This window comes from Mastigoproctus giganteus, chromosome 1, assembly GCF_048544385.1.
Source record: "Mastigoproctus giganteus isolate SK-2022 chromosome 1, ASM4854438v1, whole genome shotgun sequence".
Taxonomy (NCBI): domain Eukaryota; kingdom Metazoa; phylum Arthropoda; class Arachnida; order Uropygi; family Thelyphonidae; genus Mastigoproctus; species Mastigoproctus giganteus.
The window spans coordinates 242,252,956-242,276,111 of record NC_143575.1 but is presented as its reverse complement, the minus strand read 5'-3'; the positions used below and the strand labels follow the sequence as shown (position 1 = coordinate 242,276,111).

General features: G+C 37.9%; 1 protein-coding gene across 5 annotated transcripts in view; it reads left to right on the top strand.

Moving 5' to 3' along the window:
* LOC150091709 (fibronectin type-III domain-containing protein 3A-like) overlaps positions 1–23,156 on the top strand; it is a 489,490-nt gene that overhangs the window by 438,132 nt on the left and 28,202 nt on the right. For all 5 annotated transcript variants that reach the window (XM_090376531.1, XM_090376557.1, XM_090376540.1 and 2 more), the window contains 2 exons: positions 10,746–11,005; positions 19,855–20,055. In XM_090376531.1, the coding sequence (XP_090232657.1) occupies positions 10,746–11,005; positions 19,855–20,055 (461 nt within the window). The remainder of the gene's footprint in view (positions 1–10,745; positions 11,006–19,854; positions 20,056–23,156) is intronic.

The window sequence follows — 23,156 nt, the reverse complement described above, 5'->3', positions numbered from 1 at the left end:
AGAACTGTAGTCGTGACGTTTGGTGTCCAGTCTGGTTTAGGTCTTTCTTGGAACAGAGTTACACTTGTGGTTGATTTCCACGGTGCCAAGTTGTGGTGTGGTCAGTTCCTTTGGCATTTCCCATGGGGAATGTCGGTGTTATGGTGGTGGTATTGATCTATGTCTCCCAAAGAGGTCTTTTGAAAATTTTGAGAATGTATTGTTGGTTTCTTTTGATTCCAGGAGATGGCATTCCTGATCCTTCAGGTTGAAATGGATGGTTGTGATTATTATGCATTTGGAGGTCTTCCTATAGTAGGCTATGGTACATTATGTGTTCCCAGGATTCTAGGAGCCCACAGGAACACAGCCGGTTGTTGGTTAGGCCTAGGGTGATTAGTTTCTCCCTGATGGTGCCGTGACTGGTCAGCAAATATGTAGTCAGGAAGCCTGGAGAAAACCAGGATGGCAGTTCCGGGTGGGTTCTATGGAGCCCTCGTATGAATTTCTTTCTTATTGCTCCTTTGGTTGTGTCATTCCAGCATTGTTGCCAGATCTGTTGGAGGAAGGTGGCGAGTCTGTTTTTTCCTCAGAGTGGTTGTTTCCCAGATCAATGAAGCTGGCCAATCTTCCTTTTGTCAGGTTGTATAGCATGCCACACCGCACAACCTCCAGGTCTAGGGGGAGGGCACCTGCCAGGGCCTGGAGGGCATGAGTGCTGATGGTGCAACAGGTGATGGTTATTAGGATTGAGCATTGTATGCTTTCTAGCTTTCTTTGATCGGTTGCTGTGGTGGCCTTTCTGTACCACACAAGGACAGCATAGATTATTGTGGGTAGGAATACTGTCTTGCAGAAGAGGCTGAGGGTTCTCCGTTTCAGCTCCCAGTCCCTCTGGGTGACTCTGGCGACCATTGCAGAGTAGCTTTTTATTTTTCGCTGGATGTAGGTGAGATGTGGCTTTGAAGGTAAGGTTCCCATCCAGGAACAGTCCCAGGTATTTAAGTTGCGTGACAAACTTGACGGTGGTGTTCTGGATCTTGATTTGTGGAGACCAGTTTGGATGGAGGTGTCCCCTCAGCAAGATGGAGCAGGTTTTTGTGGGTGATATTTAAAGGTTGTTTTGGGTGGCCCACCCCTGCAAAGATACAAGGGCCTGGTTTCCCAATGCCTCTAGCTGTGTCCTGGAGTCTGCGGCCAGCATCAAGACAAGATCGTTGGCCAGGGAGGTTACATTTCCAAGATCTTTGTGGAGGAAGTCGTCAAGCACCACATTCCATAGTAGTGGGCCCAGTACAGAACACTGCGGGCAGCCTCTATATACTTGGCATGTGACCTGGCAGAAAGGAGCTCTCACCATAATGTTTCTATGGAAGAGGTATTTTCTTATACAGTTGTAAAGGTTTGTGGGCGGGTTTGCTATTTTGAACCTGCCTAGGACAGTCGGCCACCATAAGGTGTCGAATGCCCCAGCGATGTCAATGGAGATGACTAGAAGATAGTTTTGGTTGCAGGTATTTGCAGTCATGATGATGTTATCCAGTATTGATTGTTGGAAGAGAGGTTGGTTGTGTCATAGTGATTCTCCATTCTTTGCCGCAATAAATGTTCAAGTATTAGTATTAGTATTAGTAACGGCCACATGGTGCAAGAAAGCCTATGGCTTATGCTGCACCAGCCAAAAAAAAAAAAATTAAAAATCCGAACAAAACAATGATAAAAACAAAAAAAAAAATAAATAAATAAAATAACTAAATAATAATAATTGAAAATAAATAACTAAATAATAATAATTAAAAAATATATATATATAATATAAATAAAAAGGAAATTAAACCTATCATCCTATGCGCTTCCCTTACCCGAAAGTACTATCCAGATGACCTTTGAATTTCCCCAAACTGTCGGCTTCTCCCACCCATGAAGGCAACTTATTCCAGTAATTTATAACTCGCTGGCTAAAATAAAACTTCCTACAGTCCAATCTAAACATTTCCCCCCCGTAACTTGAATTTATGTCCCCTAGTTCCAGCATCATTTATAATCTTGAAAATTTTTCTCCTCATTCATTTTACTGATGCCTCTCAGAGCCTTAAACACCTCAATGAAATCTCCTCTAAGGTGTCTAGTTTCCAAACTCTGCAACCCACATATTCAAAGTCTTTCTTCATAAGGACGCCCTTTTACCGATCTCACCAGGCAAGTTACCCTTCTTTGCACCCTTTCAAGAAGCTCGATGTCTTTCTTTAGGTGCGGTCTCCATACTTGAACACAGTATTCCAAGTGTGGTCTAACATAAGCCTTATATAATGGGATTATCACGTCCCTGTCTCTACTTGCAAAAGTTCGATAGATCATCGATAGGACACCATGGGCCTTCCTTGCAACCTGTTTACAATGCTCAGAGAATTTCATGTCTGACCGTATCGTAACACCCAAGTCCCTTTCCTCCAGTACTGGGTTTAGTTGAACTCCACCAAGTGAATAAGTTTTTTTGGGATTACTGTTTCCCAGGTGTAATACCTTACACTTTGTTGGATTAAAGCACAGCTGCCATTTTTCTGACCATTCTTGAAGTCTATCTAAGTCTCTCTGAAGAAGCTCAGCTTGACAGTGATCATTAACTACTCTACCAATTTTAACATCATCTGCAAATTTAGACATCACGCCCTCTATCTCTTCATCAATGTCGTTTATGAAAATTAAAAACAACAGTGGTCCTAATACTGATCCTTGGGGAACCCCACTTCTTACATCAACCCAATCTGAGGAATAGCCATTTATCACAACCCTCTGCCTCCTGCCCTGAAGCCATCCTTCTATCCATCTAAGGATTTTCCCAGTGATTCCAACCTGTTCCAGCTTATAAAGCAACCGCTCATGTGGGACTGAGTCAAAAGCTTTGCTAAAATCTAAATAAACAATGTTGAAATTATTCCCTAAATCCAGCTCGTGAGTGACCCTTTCGAAATAGCGAACCAGATTTGTTAAACATGATTTTCCCTTTACAAAACCATGCTGAGTATCCTTGAGAATTTCAATTCGATTCAAATGATCCTGAATTCCACCCTTGATCATTGCCTCCATGATTTTCCCTACTACTGAAGTCAGACTGACAGGTCGATAATTTCCAGCTTCACTTTTAGAGCCACCCTTATGTATGGGAGATACATTTGCACTTTTCCAATCCAAGGGAATCTCCCCAGAGTCTAGTGATGCTCGCATAATTAGCCTCAATGGTTCAATGCACTCGCTTGCCGCCTCTCTTAAGATTATAGGGTATATTCCATCAAATCCAGGAGCCTTACTGGTCTGTAGGCTCAAAAGTTTTTCATTAAATAATCTTGCGAAATTTCAATATCATTAATTACATATTTTTCAACTTCGCTACCACAATTTCCCATTGCCACAAAAGGCTTTTCATTTGTAAATATCAATGCAAAATAACTGTTGAGCTCATCTGCAACGGCAGCTGGTGTATTTATTACTATCCCCTTTCCCTTACGTAAAGGTCCGATCTGGTTTATCCTGCTCTTCTTGGCATTTATATATGTGAAGAATTCTTTATCCCCCCTCTTTGCTCTGTTTGCTAGTGATTTCTCATAAACTGCCTTTGCCTGTCGAACCTTTTCTGTGGCTCTATTACAGATCACCTTGTAGCTGTTATAGGCTTCAGTACTTTTTATTGCTCTGTAACCTTTCCATGCCACCTTTTTCTGCTCAAGTAATGTGGCAACTTTACTATTCATCCAACTTGGAACCCTTCTCGTGGAGTATTTTTTTTAATGGTATATACGCATTCAAGGCATCTGTGATTAATGTTTTAAAAGCGTACCACAGTTCAATTATATTCATTCTCTGCGCGATATCTACCCAGTTAATAGAGCCATGTACAGGCATACCTCGGTTAACGTTACCTCTGATAACGAAGCCTCGATATAACGAAGTCCGCAATTTCAAGCCCCATTTAACATAAAGAAAAGCAATTTTTTTGGAAACTAAACTAAATATCGTACGACGTGTTGAAAGCGGCGAAAGAAAATCCGATGTGGCACATTCTTTAGGATTAGCGCAATCAACTTTAACAACCATACTAAGTCAATCAGAAAAAATAAAACAGTCTGCTCAGAATTGTACAGATGTTACAGCGGCAAAATTAACTCGCTTAAGGAATTCAATTTTAGAAAAAAATGAAGAAAATGTTAAGTTTGTGGATAGATGATATGTCACAACGTCATATGCCTTTAAGTCAAATGGTGATTCAAGAAAAAGCATTATTTTTGTTTAATCACCTGAAATCTAAACAAACTGAAGAAATTACGGAAACCTTTAGGGCTTCTCATGGTTGGTTCGAGAAATTTAAAAAAAACGGGCCAGGATTCATAGTGTAAAATTAACAGAAGCTGCAAATAAGTTTCCAGAAAAACTAAAGGAAATAATCGAACGTGAAAATTTTCCACCAAATTTGGTGTTCAATGTTGACGAAAGCGGTTTGTTCTGGAAACGGCTACCAACAAAAAGCTTCATTTCTATTGAAGAAAAATCAGCTGCTGGGTTCAAAGCAGCCAAAGACCGTTTAACGTTACTCTTTGGATCAAATGCCTCTGGCGATTATAAATTAAAATTGTTATTAGTTTACCATTCAGAAAATCCGAGGGCGTTAAAAGGTAACATAAAAATGAATTTACCTGTAATATGGAAAGCAAATAGAAAAGCATGGGTTACCAAGGAGTTATTTACTGATTGGTTTGTTAACCACTTTTGTCCTGGAGTAAAACAGTACATATTGTCAAAAAAACAACTTTGAAGAAAAAGCTCTTTTGTTGTTAGACAATGCTCTGGGACATCCTACTGATCTTAACACGTTGGACACATGCATTCCTGTCAAAGTTGTGTTTCTTCCAGCAAACACAACTTTCCTGATTCAACCATTGGATCAGGGAGTAATAGCATCATTTAAAGCTTATTATCTGCGTCGAATTTTAAGCAATTTACCTGAACTAGAGGATAAAGAGGAAGTGACAGTTAAAACTTTTTGGAAAAACTACACCATTAAAAGCGCAATTGAAAACATTGATAGTTCTTGGAAAGAAGTCACTAAGAAATGCTTAAATGGAGTTTGGCGCAAAATATGGCTAGAAGTTGTACTAGAAGAAGAAAATAACATCCAAGAAATTAGAAATGAAGTTATCCAGATGGCTCAATCAATAGGTTTCGAAAATTTCGATGAAGAGGATGTTAGAAATTTATTGAATGCAGAAGATGATGGTTTTTCAGTGGAAGATTTAGAAAACCTTGTTAGCAACGAAGACAAAGATAATGAAGGCGAAGTTAAAGAAGTTCCTGCCGAAAAAGTGTTAACAACCAAAGATTTAAAAAGGTGCTTAAATGACATTGAAAACGTTTTAAATTTTTTTAGTGAAAATGATCCTGATTTAGGAAGAAGTGTTATAGTTAAGCGATCAGTGTTAAATGCAATAACTCCGTATAGGCAATTTTTAAATGAAAGAGAAAAAAAGCATAAACAATCAACTTTAACCTCATATTTTAAAATGTGATTTCACTTTGTATGTAAGTTGACTGTTTATTTAATAAAACTTTTCTTTGTTCGAAAAAAAGCTTTTCATTTTCTTTACGTAGGAACGTATCCCTATTCTGGCCATAGTATTTTTACCTCTGAAAACGAAGTTTCGGTTAACGAAGTAATTTCGTGGAACGCATCCTATTCGTTAATCGAGGTATGCCTGTAGTACCTTAAGGCATCATAATTTCCTTTTCTGAAATTAAAACCCATTCCTTTGCCTTTTACTTCTGCTACCTCTCTCGTCATCATCCACCGTAGAACTCCGTGAGTGATTACTTCCTGCTACTGGTTCCTCTACTGTCAGCCCTGTTATGTCATCTGATTCATGTGTGATGATGAGGTCTAGGATATTCTTTTCTCTAGTACTTTCCCTGACATGTTGATGCAAATAACAGTCATCTAGTTGATTTAAAAATTTTGTTCCCCATGTCGAATTTCCTTCCCATTTGCCTCCAATCAATTAGAGGCAAATTGAAATCACCCATAATAAGGCATTGACGCTTACTTTCCCATTCCATTTGCATGTAGAGGCTTTTGTCATAATCTTCATAATCACCTGGTCTGTAGATTACTCCTACTCGCATTATACCTTTGTTTCCAACTATCTCACACCATACAGACTCTATACTAGCATGTGAAATGTCTGAATCCGGGAAAGCTATCATCGCACTCAGGCTGCTTCTGATAAGAAGCATTACCCCACCACCCCTTCTATCTGACCTATCCTTACTAAATACATTATACAAGCCGTACTGAAACTCATCGTCCCCAATTTCCAGGTGGCACCACGTCTCTGTAAGCCCTATTATGTCCGCGTTACTTGTTTTAACCAGCAGTTCGAATTCGCTCATTTTATTGACGACACTTCTAACGTTACTGTATAAACAATTAAGATTTACTGTTCTTGTATATTTAACAACCCTAACACAACCCTTGAAGTTTTTTCGACTCTCTTCCCTGATATTAGCTACCCGCTTACGTGAAACGTCTTTGCCCCCAGAACATCTAGATAATACATCCAGTTGGGGTAACAGATAAGAACTCTTAAGGTATGTGCAAGAGTTACATTGACCAATATTATCAGATAAACGCATGTCAGTATTACCCACATCCCCCCTAACTAGCAGTTTCCCTGAACCTTTAAGGTATCCTCAATAATACTGGCAAAAACTTTTGCACTACCACCTTTGTTTAAGTGTATCCCGTCTCTACAAAACAAATTCCTTCTACCTACAAGTGTGGGCCATGCTGATAGAAATTTACCCCCTAAAGCCTTGCAGATTCCTTCAAGTCTTGAGTTAATCCACAAGGCTCTTAACATATAATCTCTCCTATCGTGTCTGGGCAGAATTGCAGAGACATAGACATTATGGCCTAGCTCGCGACATTTCCTCAGCATGGTCCTGTATTTTTCCAACAAATCGTCAGATCGTGTACGTTTAATATCGTTTGTCCCCACATGAATAATAATATTTTCTTTACCCCCTTTAAAATCTGACAATCTGTTGGTGACATCATCAATAGTTGCTCCCGGCAGACATACCCTGGTTCTGCTCCACCTATCTTTATTACAAAAAAATATTCCCCGTTTCCCTGACAATGGAGTCTCCTAATAAAACAATGTCCTTTTTAACCAGAGTAGTTTGCACTTGGTTTTTCTGTTTTGAGGCTCGAATCGGGTGTGCATCACTTGGTAGATTGCTGGAGTTTTGAGTCCCTGACGAGCTCCCAGATGCATTATTTTCGAGGGCAAGCACTCGTTTTTTCAGGGACTCAAATTGTTCCATCAGTGCACCAAATTGTAATTTAAGATCGGTGCACTCCTTACATCGATCACAAAAAAAAGAATCCCTAGGTGAGATAGGATTAGTCACCAGGTCGACCCTGGAAAACATACCACAGGTTAGACAACGGATTAAGTCATGACTCACCCGTAAATCGCCATCTGCTATTTCCGTGTGAGTCACGATACCCTGTGACGTGTTTAAGGCAGATCTCGTAACTACCATTATAAAATTAAATAAATATCAATGAAAGTAACTTTAAAAAATTATATCTATAATATTATTAAAATCAAACAGTTACAGGAAAACCTATAACAAAATAATCCAACAATATCTAAATAAATCAAATATTTAAAAGCACTATCCAAAAGTAAACCACTTAACTGAGGAGCCCTGTCTAAGCGCGTCCGCTCACCTCGAATGCCAACGTGAAAAAAAGTATCTTGCATATCGTGGATAGAAGAGCTATGGGACGGTAAAAGCCGGGTAAGTCCTGTTTCTTTGACAGATTTTTCAAGATTAGGCATACACCGGCTGTTCTCCTCTCAGTTGGGAACCATCCCAAGCATAGGCAATGGTTAAATAAATTTAGTAGTAGTTCAGGGGCATATTCAATGACTCTTTTGATGATTTCCAGGCCTGGTGTCTTCTTGTTTCTGAGCTTCTGGGCTGTGTGGTTGAGGTCTAGTTGAGTGAAAGGTTCCTCAATCCGGTCCAACCAGTATTATTCATTCTCCTCGCAGAGCAGGATCTGTTCATGCGTGGACGGTTGTTGAGCAGGTTAAGTATATTATTTATGGACTTCTGCCATGTTGTCGTTAGTTGATTCTTCTACGTTCTGGTGGAGGGGATGACCTCTCCCCTGGGAAGTTTATTAGTAGTGATCCGGTAGACCACCCCCCCAGGATTCATTGTTTCCCACGGTGATGACAAGGTGCTCCCAGGGTAGTTTCTTCCTCTGCCTGATGATTGCAGTGTATTGATTCCTTGTTTCTCTGTAGCTCTGTTTCAAGGCTTCAACCTCAGCTGCCAGCCAAGACCTGTGGGCATGCTGGAAGGCATGGCATTTTGTATCCACTTCCCGTCAGAGGTTTTGCAACTCTCGACACCACCAAGGGACAGCACCAGGCATCAGTTTCTTTTGTGGGATGGCAGCATTTGCAGCATTTATGATTATCTTTGTGACTGCATGTTGGTGGAGATCGAGGCAGCCAGCCTGTGGATCTTGTGCTTGTAGTGTTTTGGCACCAGCAACTAGGATATCCCGGAAGAGGGGCAGTTGGCCTTTGCCAGAGAATATCTTTGCATTTGTTGTCTGGAAATGATTGTGCAGTCTAGAGATCTTAGCATTTGGAAAATGATTTCACAGTGTTCAGATGTTAACCAGTTGTTGTGTACGGTTCAGTTGGAGATGTCTTGCTAGTGATCTGGTTGAAAAAGTAACATCGATGGTTGCTTCCCAGAGAGTGCTGGAGAAGGTGGCAGATTATTTGGCTGATTTAGGATTACATATGGGCTGTTGGCAAGATATTCCTCCAGGTGTTGCCCGTTCATTGAGCCACAGCATTCTTGAGTTTTGCTGAACCAGCTAGGGAATGGCAGTTCGCATCGGCACTGATGAGTATTCTTGTGTTGGGGAGCTCCATGGAGAGGGTCTGTAGGTAGGTTATAGCAGGATGGATGTCATTTTCAGGTCTGGATATATAGAAATGGTGTAGAATTTGACAACTGTGCTGATGATGTGGGCGCAGACCACCCAGGGGAAGCAGGGATGGGAGATTCTGGTAACTGTGAAATCTGGATTACACACTAGGGTTGCGGCTCAGGGGGTGTCGTTCTGACATTGTACAAATTTGTAATTGTTTGGATATCCTTTTACTTCCTTGGCATGAGTATAGGGCTCTTGTAGAAGGAGTATGTCTATATTTTCTTTGTCCGCTTTGAGGCATAGTTGAATTGCAACTGCTTTTGCTCTTTGTGCATTATTTTGTAGGAAATTCTCTCTGTTGGTATTATACTGTTTATAGAAGGTACCCATAATTGGGTACCTTCTGTAAACAGTTGCGTGTTATGCTCTTTGCAGTTTGCACACATTGCTTCTTCGGATTTGTTAGGACGTGTTAAAATCATGGTCCTTTTGTGCACAGGTGTGTATCCTATAGTGTGTGTGTGTGTGTGTGTGTGTGTGTGTGTGTAAATAGTGGCAAACGGCACTAGGGGTTTCCCCCATCTCCATGAAGTGGAAACTGCCTTATCATGACATCAGACAATTAAAACACAGCTACAAATGTACAAATACTACATGTGTACTGTAACATAGCTGTGCCACCCACAACAAAACTTAATGTATAGCACTAAATCCAGCACTAATTATTTGCTCTTTTCCAAGCAAAGAGTAGGTACTTTGTAGCACCATAAAAAGACTTTTTTGATGTTTTGCTGGTAGTCTTCTAATACTGAACTTATTTGGAAGGTTCGCCTTCCAGTACAGCAAAAAGTTTCACAAACAGTGCTGCTGAATCTTTCTTTAGTTTAGAGCAGGGGTGGGCAACTTTTTTCGTCAGCGGGCCGAATGAAATTTTTGCATCATGATGCGGGCCGGAATAGATTGAACGATTTAATAAAAAAAATCAGAACCTAAAAAATGTTGTATTACTTGAATTATCAAATTATTAATGTATTTTTAAAAAAAATATCTGAATATCCAATTATCATTGAAAATGCGGCATTCGGCATCAATTTTTCTTTTTTTAATCAGCTCATTTTATGGGCTATAAATTATATTAAATTAAAAATTGTAATAATTAGAAAAGGCATAAAACATAAAATATCTCGCACCAATATTATTTTTTTCAATAAGAAGTCAAACCCAAAGGAACTTCGTTCGATCGATGCTACAATAATAATTAGAAAATAACTCTTTGACGCTGCGTAGAATCACTTGGTTACTGTTGTACTGGCCGCAATTCCCGATTGAACCGAATTAAGCCGAACGTTTACTGCGAGTGTAGTCAGGTATGGATTTTCTATATTTATGCATTTACCGAGGGGGCCGGATTCAACATCGTCGCAGGCCGGCTGTTGCCCACCCCTGGTTTAGAGTGTGGAAAAACTTTACATTGTTTAGCATGTGCAGATAGCACATGATTGATAGTACTAGCTAGCTCTGGACCTTTGCCAATTTCTATAACAATTTTATATACAAATGTTTATTCATGGTATTCCAATAAAATTCCAAACTATTTGATACAAAAACATTTTTTTTTATTATTATTTAAAATAATAATAATTAAATCAGAATCTGATTCAGATTAGTGGGATCACTGTGATTTTTTATTTCACTCAATGTTATGTTGATTTTTTAATTTTATTTAAATTCTGGCATTAATTTTAAATAGGCAGTTAATAGTAGTGGATTAGGTCCATTTGGAAAAGAAGTGTTCTGTCAGACTCCACCCTCATCTCCAGGAGCTGTGTCTGTAACATCTATTCAAGCTTTATGTGATGTAGTCTCTATATCTTTATCTTGGAAAGAACCCAATTGTCATGGTGCCGAGATTCTAAACTACAATGTTGAAATTGGAGAGTGTATGTATAGTACAGAAGGAAACAAACCAGAGATTCTGATAGATGGACTTTTGCCTGAATCATCTTACAAGTGAGAATAATTTGTTTGATTTTCATTGTTTGTCAACTAGTATGAACAAGGAAGGTTTATTTTTAATGTTATTTTGTTCTAAACCTGCCTAGTGGGATCACTGGCAGGTTTAGAACAATCCTTACCATTTTTTTTTTTTAAATGGTAAGGATTTTTACACTGTTGATTAAATGGAATCTTAATTTGTTTACTGATTATTTTTTTGGTGTATATTTGGTGTCATCTGGCAATCCAGGCCATCATTCACTGAACTGGGGAGCAAAAGAAATTATATGCCACTGATTGGGGAAGCTGCTTTGGATATTACATGGTTGGATATTTGACTGTTTAATGGTGGCTACAAATTCGTTGATGTATTCACTGTTGCAGAGGGTCTGCTTTATGTATCCTGACTTACTACATTGCTTTTGAGCTTTAGAATTAGCTTCTTTAAACAAAAGAAAATCTGATAATTAATTTAATTCAGTTTCCACTTGTAGCTAAATGACTAGATGGATCCCACTGGTGGACAAGTGAATGGATGCTTGCAGGAAAAAAACAAGCTCAAACAGCTGCAACCAGAATATAATGTATGACATCTCAATTACAAATGTTTTCCCTGGCTGTGATTTTACTTTTATGCCCTGAGTGCAAAAGGGTTTGGGAGATCAAGATCTGGATTATGCAGTGAAGATGTTGGTAGTACGCCAAAGTTCTGTTCTTTTCCCTGTTCTGTTTTTTTTTTTTTATTTTTATTTTTTATATAAATTTAATATCTTGTATGCTGATGTTCTGGAAATCCTATCCATAGTTTTGCTGATGATAACATGGATACTACATTATATCTTCTGGTTTGACAAACTGCTCTGCTTAGTATGCTTTATAGTTATGCTATAGTGTAAGGAAGCCACAGGCTTTTGTTGTGCTATGTAAAAAAAAAAAAAAAAAAAATTCAATAAAATGTATAAAAAAATAAATATAGACATACTCCTTAAATATCCACCACCCATTTCTTACATTCAAATGTCTGGTTAATTCCCCAGGGGAAAAAGAAAGCTTAGTTAGCATCAATCCTAAAATTAAATCTTGTCTTATTTCTTGAAAATATATTTGCAGTCCCCATGCTCATCTTTGGCACTCACAGGGGAATTTTCAATAACATCATGTCAATACCCCCCCCCCCTTACACATCAAAACGCAAATATTTTAAAATTTATATATGTGTCCGGTTAGCTACTCCACGCATCGAACACAATTTGGTCTGCATTTCAAACTCATCTATTGCCTTCCATTTGTACAGAATTGCAAGGGCAGCCTTTTGCCTCTCCAAATCCTCAATTTCAGTTTTAAGGCATTTTAGTCTTGCCTCCACATGTTCTTGATTTTTAAGTCCTTTAACTCCATTTCAAATTGTGCTTCATGTGAGCTATAAAGTTAAAGAACCGCAGCTACATGTTAAAAGGGCTGCAGGTTACCGAACCCTGTCATATGTTGACTTCCTTTCTTTCTCTTTGTGTGTCGGTTGCTGAACGACGTTTCCGAAGCAGCCACAAATCGACATATTTTGCTGGATCAAAGCAGATCAGCAGTGGGCTTACAATTTTAAGAAACAGTAGTGAAGAAACTGTTTTTGTCATCAACAAAGCACTGGTTGGTCTGGTGATCAGATTCATTTGTGAAAAATCCTCGTTCACATTCACTCAATGAAATTGGTATCGTACTCAGAGGGTTCATCAAATTCTTCAATTCTTCCGAAACCTTCTTATAAATTAGGTATCTTGAATTGCATCTCTATCATTTAACTGTAACCTAATTGACAATTTTCTAACTTCACTTTCACCAAATGCGAACAATTCATATTTAGAAGGATTAATACCTTTGTTGTCCTCATTTTCTGTCTCTCATCATCAGTATTGTCACTAGTTCTTAAATTTGAACTTTTTTCTTTTCTTTTTTTTTTTTTTTTTGAAACTGGCCAAAATGTCGGTGTCATTTGGATATTCAGGTACTGTGAAGATGTAAACAGAGGTGGGGAAATTTTATGGAAAAAAGGGAATACTGCACTTCCGTGAAACAACAGATGATTATTTGTTGGGGTAAAAGAAAATAACTTTTCTAATTCTCGAACGGGGCACTTACAGTTGATTCACAAAGGTATCCAACCTATGGCCCGTGTGGAAAGTGAACTAAAACAGCATTTTAAATTTTGTTAATTATCAAAAAAATTCTCATTAAATGTTTTTGTTCAGAAAATGTAATTGTGTATTGTACTTAATAAAAATTTCAAATATTTTCAATTTTACTTTTACATGCAACAAGATATGGAAAATGTAACACACTAAAGAAATCTAACTTTGAATTTTTTTGAATATGGTCCCTGTACGGGAAAAGGTTGGACACCACTGCAGTAGAAGGTGGGCCAGAGCCGGTTGGGAATACACCTTGATCTGCTCACTCTTGACTAGCGCGACTCCTCCGTATGTGGGACAGGTGGTCAAATATGTTTTACCAGATACCACTAAATTGTAGAATGCTTTAGCTCACTTAATTTGCACAGCAGCCCTAATTGCCTAAATTGTCTGAAGGCCAGAAATGCGAACGGGGCCTACCGAGTTAATTCTCTCCTAATCCTGTCGCTATATGAAAATTTTCTTCGCTCAACGGAAACTATTTTAAGTGTAACTTCCAAGGGGAATTCAAAATAATTCGCTATAAAAGGACTTTTTAACCAGAGGTCCAACTGAGTAATTTAGAATTATAAAAATGGTTATACAGTTTTATATAGAAAATATCTTAACAATACACAGTAAAAAATGCAAATTTAGTTAAATAATTTGAAGCTTATTTGAATAGTAGGTAAACATATGAAAAAAAATTTATGGAATATTACAAATTTAAAAGTGCATTGCATCCAAATGTGACACGTAACTGTTAATAAAGGTGCCGGTACGCCGTACCATTGTGTACCATCCCAAAAAAAGAACTGGGTAGAAGTAACCCCAGAGAAACGTACCAACTGTGTGGTACTTCACTTAAGATGGTAGAAAATGAAAAAGACTTGGGAGTAATTGTGCAGTCAGATATGAAGTTTTCTGAGCAATGCAGACAGGCTGCCAGGGCAGGTCATGGGGTTTTGTCAATGATATACAGGAATTTTGCTAGCAGGGATAAGGAGGTGATTATTCCCTTGTATAAGGCAATGGTCGGACCACGCCTTGAGTACTGCATCCAGGTCTGGAGGCCTCGTTTTAGGAAGGATGTAGATTTGCTTGAGCATGTACAGAGAAGGGCAACAAGATTGGTGAGGGGAATGAGGGATCCTCTTATGAAGACTAGGCACCTGCAAGGTGATCTGATTGAGTTGTATAAGGCCTTGAATTGGCTGAGCAGGCTGAATTCTGATGAGATTCTTCCACTTGTTCAGATTACGAACCCACGGAGGCATAAATTCAAATTGAGGAAAGACAGATGTAGAATAGATGTGCAGAAATTTGCCTTTAGCCAGCTTGTTGTGAATTGCTGGAACAAACTTCCATCTGTCATTGTAGAAGTTGATAGGTTAAAGAAATTTAAGGAGGAACTGGACAAACATTTAGAGGGAATGTTGTGTAAATTTTTTTTTTTATTTATTTTTTTTTATTATTATTATTATTTATTTTTTTTTTGGCTGATGCTGCATAAGCTCATACACTTGCTTTCTTGCATCACATGCCACTACTACTTCTATTACTACGAATAATTACAGACCTTAGTTTGACATCTTTTGCAGGGGAAAAAAAAAAAAAAAATTGGCACCTCCGTAGCCAGGTGGGCAGGAGCAGCAGTGTGTAGCACATGCTTCTTGAATAGACCGGGGTTCGAGCCTGTGATCACCCAAATACGGAGGATGCGGAAAGGTCAGGGAATGACCACCGCATATCCCCGGAGCTAATGCTCCTAAAAACCAAATAAACAAAACAAACAAACAAACAACAAGCAGGGAAAATAATGGAGTCACTGTAAAAGAAGTAATGCAGGATCATCTAAACAAAGACCTCAGTTATACTTCAGACACAAGGGCTTGTTAAGGGTAAAAAACTTGTTTGACCAGTTTGATTGGATACTACAATGTGGTCATGAAGGAACTGAATGCAAAATTAACTTTGATATCATATACAGTCATTCGTGACAATGAAAACACTGACAAGGAGAAAATTGAGTATACTGAGTTATGCAAAGCCATTAGAAAGAGACTCAGAGAGGACATAAGAAAATTTAACACAAGAAAAGTAGAACAAGCATATTAAGGGAAAACAAAGGATTTAAATCAGCAGCCATGAGTAATACAGAAAGACAAATAATACTGAAACTGAAGAATAGGATTTTGGACTAAAGATGAATATGGCTAAAACAAAAGTAATGAAAAACAAGTATGCCACAGAAAGGGATATAATGATTGAAGGAGGCAGTAATTGAAAAGGTGGAGTCATATACTTATCTGGGACAAGTCATTAGCTGTAATAATGATAAATGGCTGGAAGTCAAGAGAAGAATAAATTTTGGATGCCAGCAGTCAGGACATATAGTCACATACTGAGAAGCAATATCCCAATTTGTCTGAAAAATAAAATAATGAACATTGTATACTCCCCACCATGACTTATGGAAGTGAAACTTGGGCACCCACCAAAAGAATGGAAGAGAAGCTGAGAACTACACAGCGAAGAATGGAATGAATTATATTGGGAATCAGACTGTTAGATAAGAAGAGAAACACATGGATTAGGTAACAAACTCAAGTAAAGGACATTCTTATCAAAACTAAAGAACTAAATTGGTCTTGGGCAGGACACACAGCTCGAAGATATGATGACAGATGGACTAAGAAAATAACAGAATGGTACCCAAGAGGAGCTAGAAGAAAACCTGGTAGACAACAACAGAGATGGACAGATGAAATTCATGAGTTGTGGGTAGTAAATGGATGGCCATTGCACAAAACAGAAAGAACTGGAAAGTTGCTGGAGAGGCTTTTATCCTGCAGTGGATTTAAAATGGCTGATGATGATGATGATGACAGTCAGTCCTCATATAACACTTGTTTACACTACACAAATTCGATCATGATTTATAAATAGGGGAATGATGTCGTATGTAACACCAACCGAATTCAATTATGCACGATTTGCCTTTGTATTTACAAGAAATGGCAGTCAAATGCGGGAATCACCCCAACTGAACGCAACACAATAGGAATGAAGAGAAAATTCTGAAAATTTATTTATGTTTTTTATATGATAGAAGATTTCATGGAAGGGGAAACATTTCACCATAATAACGTAAAAATCCACAGAATTCCAGCTATCCATATTATTACAGATGCAGTTAGATCTAGTTTACTGCCATTTATAACAGATTCCACTAGCAGGAATGCCCAATAAACCAGAAACTGCAAATTATTTTTATTGTATTATGGCAGTGACCTCCAAAAATATGCTTTAGTAAAATGTGAGGTGATAGTGTGTTTCTTCCTTTACTGCATTTTTTATTCTACATGCATGTTGCTTTGTTTTTGTGTATCAAGCGTGCCTCCTCGTTTTTGTTCTTTTTATACTGTAATTGCTTTATTCCCTAAAAATTAGTAAAATACTTGAAAAAAGTGAAAAGGAATCCTGGACAGGAATCCCGTTCAGAGAGTAAAAGAAAAGCAATATCGAATAAGGAAAAATACGAAATTGTGAAAGATTTGAGCGAAATGAAAGAACGTGATATTGTGCAGCTACAGGCCTAAATGAGGCAATTCTGAAAACAATTAGAAAGAATGCAGAGAAAATAAAAAACAACTTTCATAGTAGGAACAACTCAATGTGTAACAAAATCTGTTAGATCAAGACACAAATAATTGGAAGAGATGGAACGTCTGTTTGGATAGAAGATCAAACAAAGAAGAGATCAGGAACAAGTTTGCCTATGATAGAACAAAAGCATTAGCAATATTTTATTACATAATAATTGTAGTAAAATATGTAAGTATTTTATTATGATTATTTATTGTGTTTGGTAATGTTTTTGTTACAAATGTGTGTTCAATCTTGGATGGTCGGCACCTAATCCTATTTTTCCCATAAGGCCTGTTATTTATATTGCACGATTTTACATTGCATGAGGGTTTCTAGGAACGCAACTACTGTGTTATACGAGGACTGACTATACTTGGATTTCATGAAAGCTTTTGATACTGTTGCACATAAAAATTGGAGCAGTGTGGCATTAAGGGCAAGTTTCTGCTGTGAATAAAGGGATGGTTAAATGGGAGAAAACAGAGTGGCTCATGGGGTTTTGTCAGTGACATTACTCTTTATGGACTAATGTTATTAGTGGAGTTGCCAAGGATTCAGTGTTGGGCCCATTGTTGTTTTCTGTATTTATCACTGATATTTATGAAAGCAATGTCAGACTTAATGTCCAAGTTTGCAGATGATACAAAGGTTGGCAGGGTAGTTAATGACAGTAATGATGGATGCTACTTCAACAGGATCTAGAAAAATTAGACAGATAGCTATTGACGAAAAATTAGAAAATAGCTATTGACGTTTAACATTGACAAATGCAAAGTACTGCATATGGGTAGCAGTAATCCCAGAGTAAGAGTACCAACTGTGTGGTACTAAACTCAGGAAAACAACTACCGTGTTCAGGGTAGTGGTAAATTAAACAGAACTAGGGTAATTGTGCAGTCAGATATGAAATTCTCTGAGTAATGCAACAGGCTGCCAGGACAGCTCGTGGGGACAGCATATTATGTCAATAATATAGGAATTTTGCTATCAGGGATAAGAAAGTGATTATCCCATTGTATAAGGCATTGGTCAGGCCAGTCGTGAGTGCTGCATTCAGGTCTGAAGTCCTCATTTTAGGAAGGATTTGGAGTTGCCAGAACGAGTACAGAGAAGAGCAGCGAGAAGAAAAGCTTAAGTTCTGCAAATTGCAGCATCTGGAGATTAGGCACCTGTGAGGTAATTGATTGATTGAGATGCTTAAGGATTTGAATGGATTGAACAAGCTCAATGCTGATGCAGATCTTCCTCTTGCTCAGATCACACACACATGAGAGGGCACAAATTCAAATTGAAGAACAGCAGGTGATTGATTGTGGGAACAAATTTCCATCTGTTTTGTGGAAGTTAATAGCTTAAATCAATTAAAGAAAGAACTAGACACTATTGGAGGGAATGAATAGGTGAAATGGGTAGTCTTTTTTTTTTTTTTCTTTTTTTTTTTTGCTAATGCTGTATAGGCTTGCTTTCTTGCATCATTTGGCACAGCTAATGCTAAACAAATTACTATCATAATTAGATTTTAATGTTTTTTACCATTCAAAATTCATGCACATTTTCTTGGTTTCTACCCTGTTATAGATACAACTGGAAAAGGATTGTGGTTTAAATTTGACAAAATTAATAGAGTCAAATTTGGATATTAGTGATTTAAAAGAGTTTAAACAGTAATTTAAAAGGACAAATATGCAGGAGGAAAACAACAGGCTTCAGAGAAAATATTAAAATTGATCACTAGAGCATTTTTATTCCTTTTCAAGTTAGTCTCCATTTAGTTGTTGATGACAGTGCTAAAATTTGTACAGCACAAGAATTGTACATATTTTCTGTCCAACCATAGATTGAATATATTACTTAAAAATGTAAAGCACAGCTGAGGCGCCTCTGTAGCCAGGTGGGCAGGAGCAGCAGTGCGTAGCACACGCTTCTTGATTAGACCGGGGTTTGAGCCCATGCCCACCAAATATGGAGGATGCAGAAAGGTCAGGGAATGACCACCGCATATCCCCGGAGCAATATGGCCTTAGTTGTTAATGCTCCTAAAAACCAAATAAAAAACAAACAAACAACAAACAGCACCAGCTGAAACAAGGTGGGAAAGCTGCATTGAAGCATAAGTAATAAAACCTCTCGGAATACATATAGAAATTGATGACATTCTAATTGAACTAAGCAACAGTTAAAAACAAGAGATTGAATATGAGAAGTCAAGCACATTCCCTTGGTAAAAATTAAATCATTTAAGTTTTTGTGTTCAGATATCATGTGATATGATGTGTTGAATATAATTCACGCTGTCAGCAAAATGCTACAGAGTTCAAAATTAAATCTTATTTTTACTAATTTAAGAACAGTAATAGTTTCAAATGAAATAAATTTCAATGAACAATGGCAAATCATAAGATAACTTTACACACTGAGATTACCTAAAATTAGTTAGACAGAAAGAGGGAATTTTAGCCAGATCATGGAGCCCTATAAATTTAGAGCAAAGGCCTCACGCTGTGAAAACTATAAAACATTACTTCATATGTAGGGGTAGCCTTAGTTTGTACATAGCATTGAGCAAACCAAGTTGGCTATGATCTCATTATCAAGAGACTTCATTGCCAGTTGCCTCAGTATTGCACTTGGAGCTCCTGTAACATGAGGCCTTTGCCCTAAATTCATTGAGCTTTTAAAACTTATGCACCACTGACCATCTTACATATTTTGGATAAGTAAGAAATCTTATCAATGGATTATGTGGTTATTCATACAGGGTACCTACTCTCTTACTAGTGAGGTGCTACTCAGTGGTGAAGCAGAGTATTGGGAATGGCAGAGTATGGAGAAGGGGGGAGGTCGAAGAAAGAATACTTTTTCTGTTGATGGGTGAAGACTCCCCCACCATTAAGACTTCAGAAACAAATAGGTTATTTGGTAAAGGAATAGTGCTATAATTTTTTTTTATCTTGCATGGTATATGAATTTTTACTACCTTCAAGCTTTAATGATAGTTTCTCTATAAATTAGTTATATCATTTCTTTTATCCATTTATTTTTATTTCATAGGATACGAGTGCAAGCTGTAAATGGTGTAGGTCCTGGTCCCTTCAGTAGTTCGTTGAAGGTCATAACTAGAGGATTTCCACCCAATCCACCTTCCCTTGAGTGTTATGGATATAGCCACAACAGTCTAAAGATAAAGTGGGGAGAAGGACGCAATCCTGATTTTATACAGTATGTTTTAGAGATGGAAAATAAAACAGGAAGGTAGATGTTTCAAGTCAATATTAACTTTGTAGTAATTTTAAGATTATCATTAGGCTTCCTTCATTTATATGTATAATAATTTGGAAAATTTCTGTGTAATTATAAACCCTTTATGCTTGCATTGTTTTGAGCAGAGTAATAGTTTGACATTCACTGCCAAGTGAATATTTCACAAATATATCATTATCACAAATACAGCAGACTCTCAATTTACTGGAATTGGATTAACCGGGACATTTCAAGACTCCAAATTTAAATAAAATAAAATAAATCAACCGGAAATCGTAAAATTCAAATAATAACTAGAATAGGTATAAACACACATTTTGCAAGTCATAAATAAGCAACAAGAAGCGGCATTACAAGTCATCATTGGGAGATTAATATTACCCGTTAAAGATAATAGATATATTAATCTACCTTCCTGTTTTATTAATCTCCCAATGACGACTGCAACCCATGCTGTCTTCACACCCGCTGCAAAAAAAAAAAAAAAAAGAGAGAGAGAGAGACCAAATGTTTAGTTTGTTTTAGCACGCCACGTCGATTGTTATGTTCTGTCTCACCACAAAGGAACAAATTTTGTTTTGTTATTTATGTTTGGGGTGTTGGATTTTTTTTTTTTTTATAGTAGCTATTTTTTTTGTTCAGAAATCGCAAAAGTGATGGGGGAAAATGCAAGAGTTGTCCTTTCAATAAAACAAAAACTCGAAATTATTCAAGTTTGACGATGCATCTGTTAAATCTTTAATGAACCGTTATAATGTTGGTGACCAAACCATATGTGACATTATAAAAAATAAAGGAAAGCTATTAGATTTAAAATCAACGTTGTAAAAAAAAAAGGGAAGCATTGTATTGGACATGTGAGTAGTGCATGGTAAGTTTTTTTGTTTTTTATATATCGCCATACTTTTTACGTAGGTTGCTAAACATTTTTCGATACAGTAAGTCACTGACTTCAACTCAGGGGAGGTACCCACAGACTGGAGATGTGCAAATGTCACCCCAATTCACAAAGGAGGATCAAAGGCTGACACAAGTAATTATAGACCTGTGAGTTTAACTTCTGTTCCAGGAAAATTAATGGAGGCACTAGTTAAAGAAGCACTGCAGGATCATTTAGACAAGACTTCAGCTATAGCTCGGACACGCATGGTTTTGTTAAGGGGAAGTCTTGCCTGACCAATTTGATTGGATACTATGATGCAGTCACAAAGGAACTGGATGCAGGGAATAACTTTGATATTATATACTTGGATCTTAGAAAGGCTTTTGATACTGTTGCACATGGAAGACTGCTGCACAAATTGGAGCAGTGTGGCATTGGAGGCAAATTGCTGCTGTGGATAAAGGGGTGGCCGAGGGGGAGAAGACAGAGAGTGGTAATCAATGGACACTGCTCGTCGTGGACTAATGTTATTAGTGGAGTCCCTCAGGGCTCAGTGTTGGGTCCATTATTGTTTTCTGTATTCATAAATGATATTGATGATGGTATATCAAGCTTAATGTTGAAGTTTGCAGATGATACAAAGGTAGGCAGGGTTGTCAAGGACACTACTGACACTATGCTGCTGCAACAGGATCTGGAAAGGTTGAGCAGATGGGCTGAGAGGTGGCAAATGAAGTTTAACATTGACAAATGTAAAGTACTACATATGGGAAACAGCAACCCCAGAGCAACGGATAAACTCTGTGGTACTAAACTGACAGTGGTAGAGAATGAAAAGGGACCTGGGGGTGGTTGTGCAGGCAAATATGAAGTTCTCTGAGCAGTGCAGACAGGCTGCAAGAGTAGCTCATGGTGTATTGTCAATGATATATAGGAATTTTTCTAGCAGCGATAAGGAGGTGATTATTCCCTTGTATAAGGCAATGGTCAGGCCACACCTAGAGTACTGTATACAGGTCTGGAGGCCTCATTTCAAGAAGGATGTAGGGCTGCTGGAACGAGTGATGAATGGAACAAAGGGGTGCTCTTATGAAGAAAGGCTTAAGTTTTGCAAATTACAGTGTCTGGAGACTAGGCACCAGCGAGGTGATCTGATAGAGGTGTATAAAGCCTTGAATGGTTTGAGCATGCTCAGTGCTGATGGGATTCTTCCTCTCGCTCAGAATAATCACCTGAGAGGGCATAAATTCAAATTGAGGAAAGACAGATGTAGGATAGACGTGCGGAAATTTGCCTTTAGCCAACGAGTGGTTGGTTGGTGGAACAGACTTCCATCCCTTGTCGTGGAAGTTGATAGCCTAAATAAGTTTGAGGCTCAGTTGGGCAGGTATTTCGAACGAACCGAGGGGTGAAATGGGTGTGGGTTTTTTTTTTTTTTTTAGGCTGATGCTGCATAAGCTTGCTTTCTTGCATCAAATGCCCCTACTAATGCTAATGCTAATAGCTTTGGACTTACGTTATGTTATTTATATATTTTTTATATGACTGAAGATTTCAGTGACGGGAACACACATTTCACTATAATAATGTAACAACCCACAGAATTCGAGTTATCGGTATTATTGCAAATGCAATAAGATTGAGTTTACTATCCGTTTATTATGAATTGCACTAACAGAAAAGCCCAATAACCCAGAAAGTGCAAATTGTTTTTCTTGTTTTTTGGCAGTGGCCTCCGGAAATGTGCTTTAATAAAGTGTGAGCTCACGTGGGGTGATTAATAGTGAGTTTTTGCCTTAACCCTGTGAAGTTCTTTTCAGAAAATTTAACTTTGACTATTATCACGGTGCTGACCAAAAGAATAAGTGACAGCGGTATTAGTAAATATAACAAGAAAAGGAAAGCGATCGAGTTGAATCAGAAAATTAAAATAATAAGGATGTATATAAATGGCCAAACATTAACAAGTATCGCGTGGAATTCAGATTTGTCAGTGGCAACGGTGAACACAATAATAAAGGACAAAGACAGAATAGAGAAGCGGTGAAGCGATCGGCACCAATGAAGTTAACTATAATAACTAAGGCTATGAAATACATATCAGTTTTTACAGTACAATAACATGCACATTTTTTCTTCCTTTTATGTTTTCTTTTCTTATGTGCCACTCTGCTACTTCACTGCTGTCCCCAGATAAAGTTTTTAATTG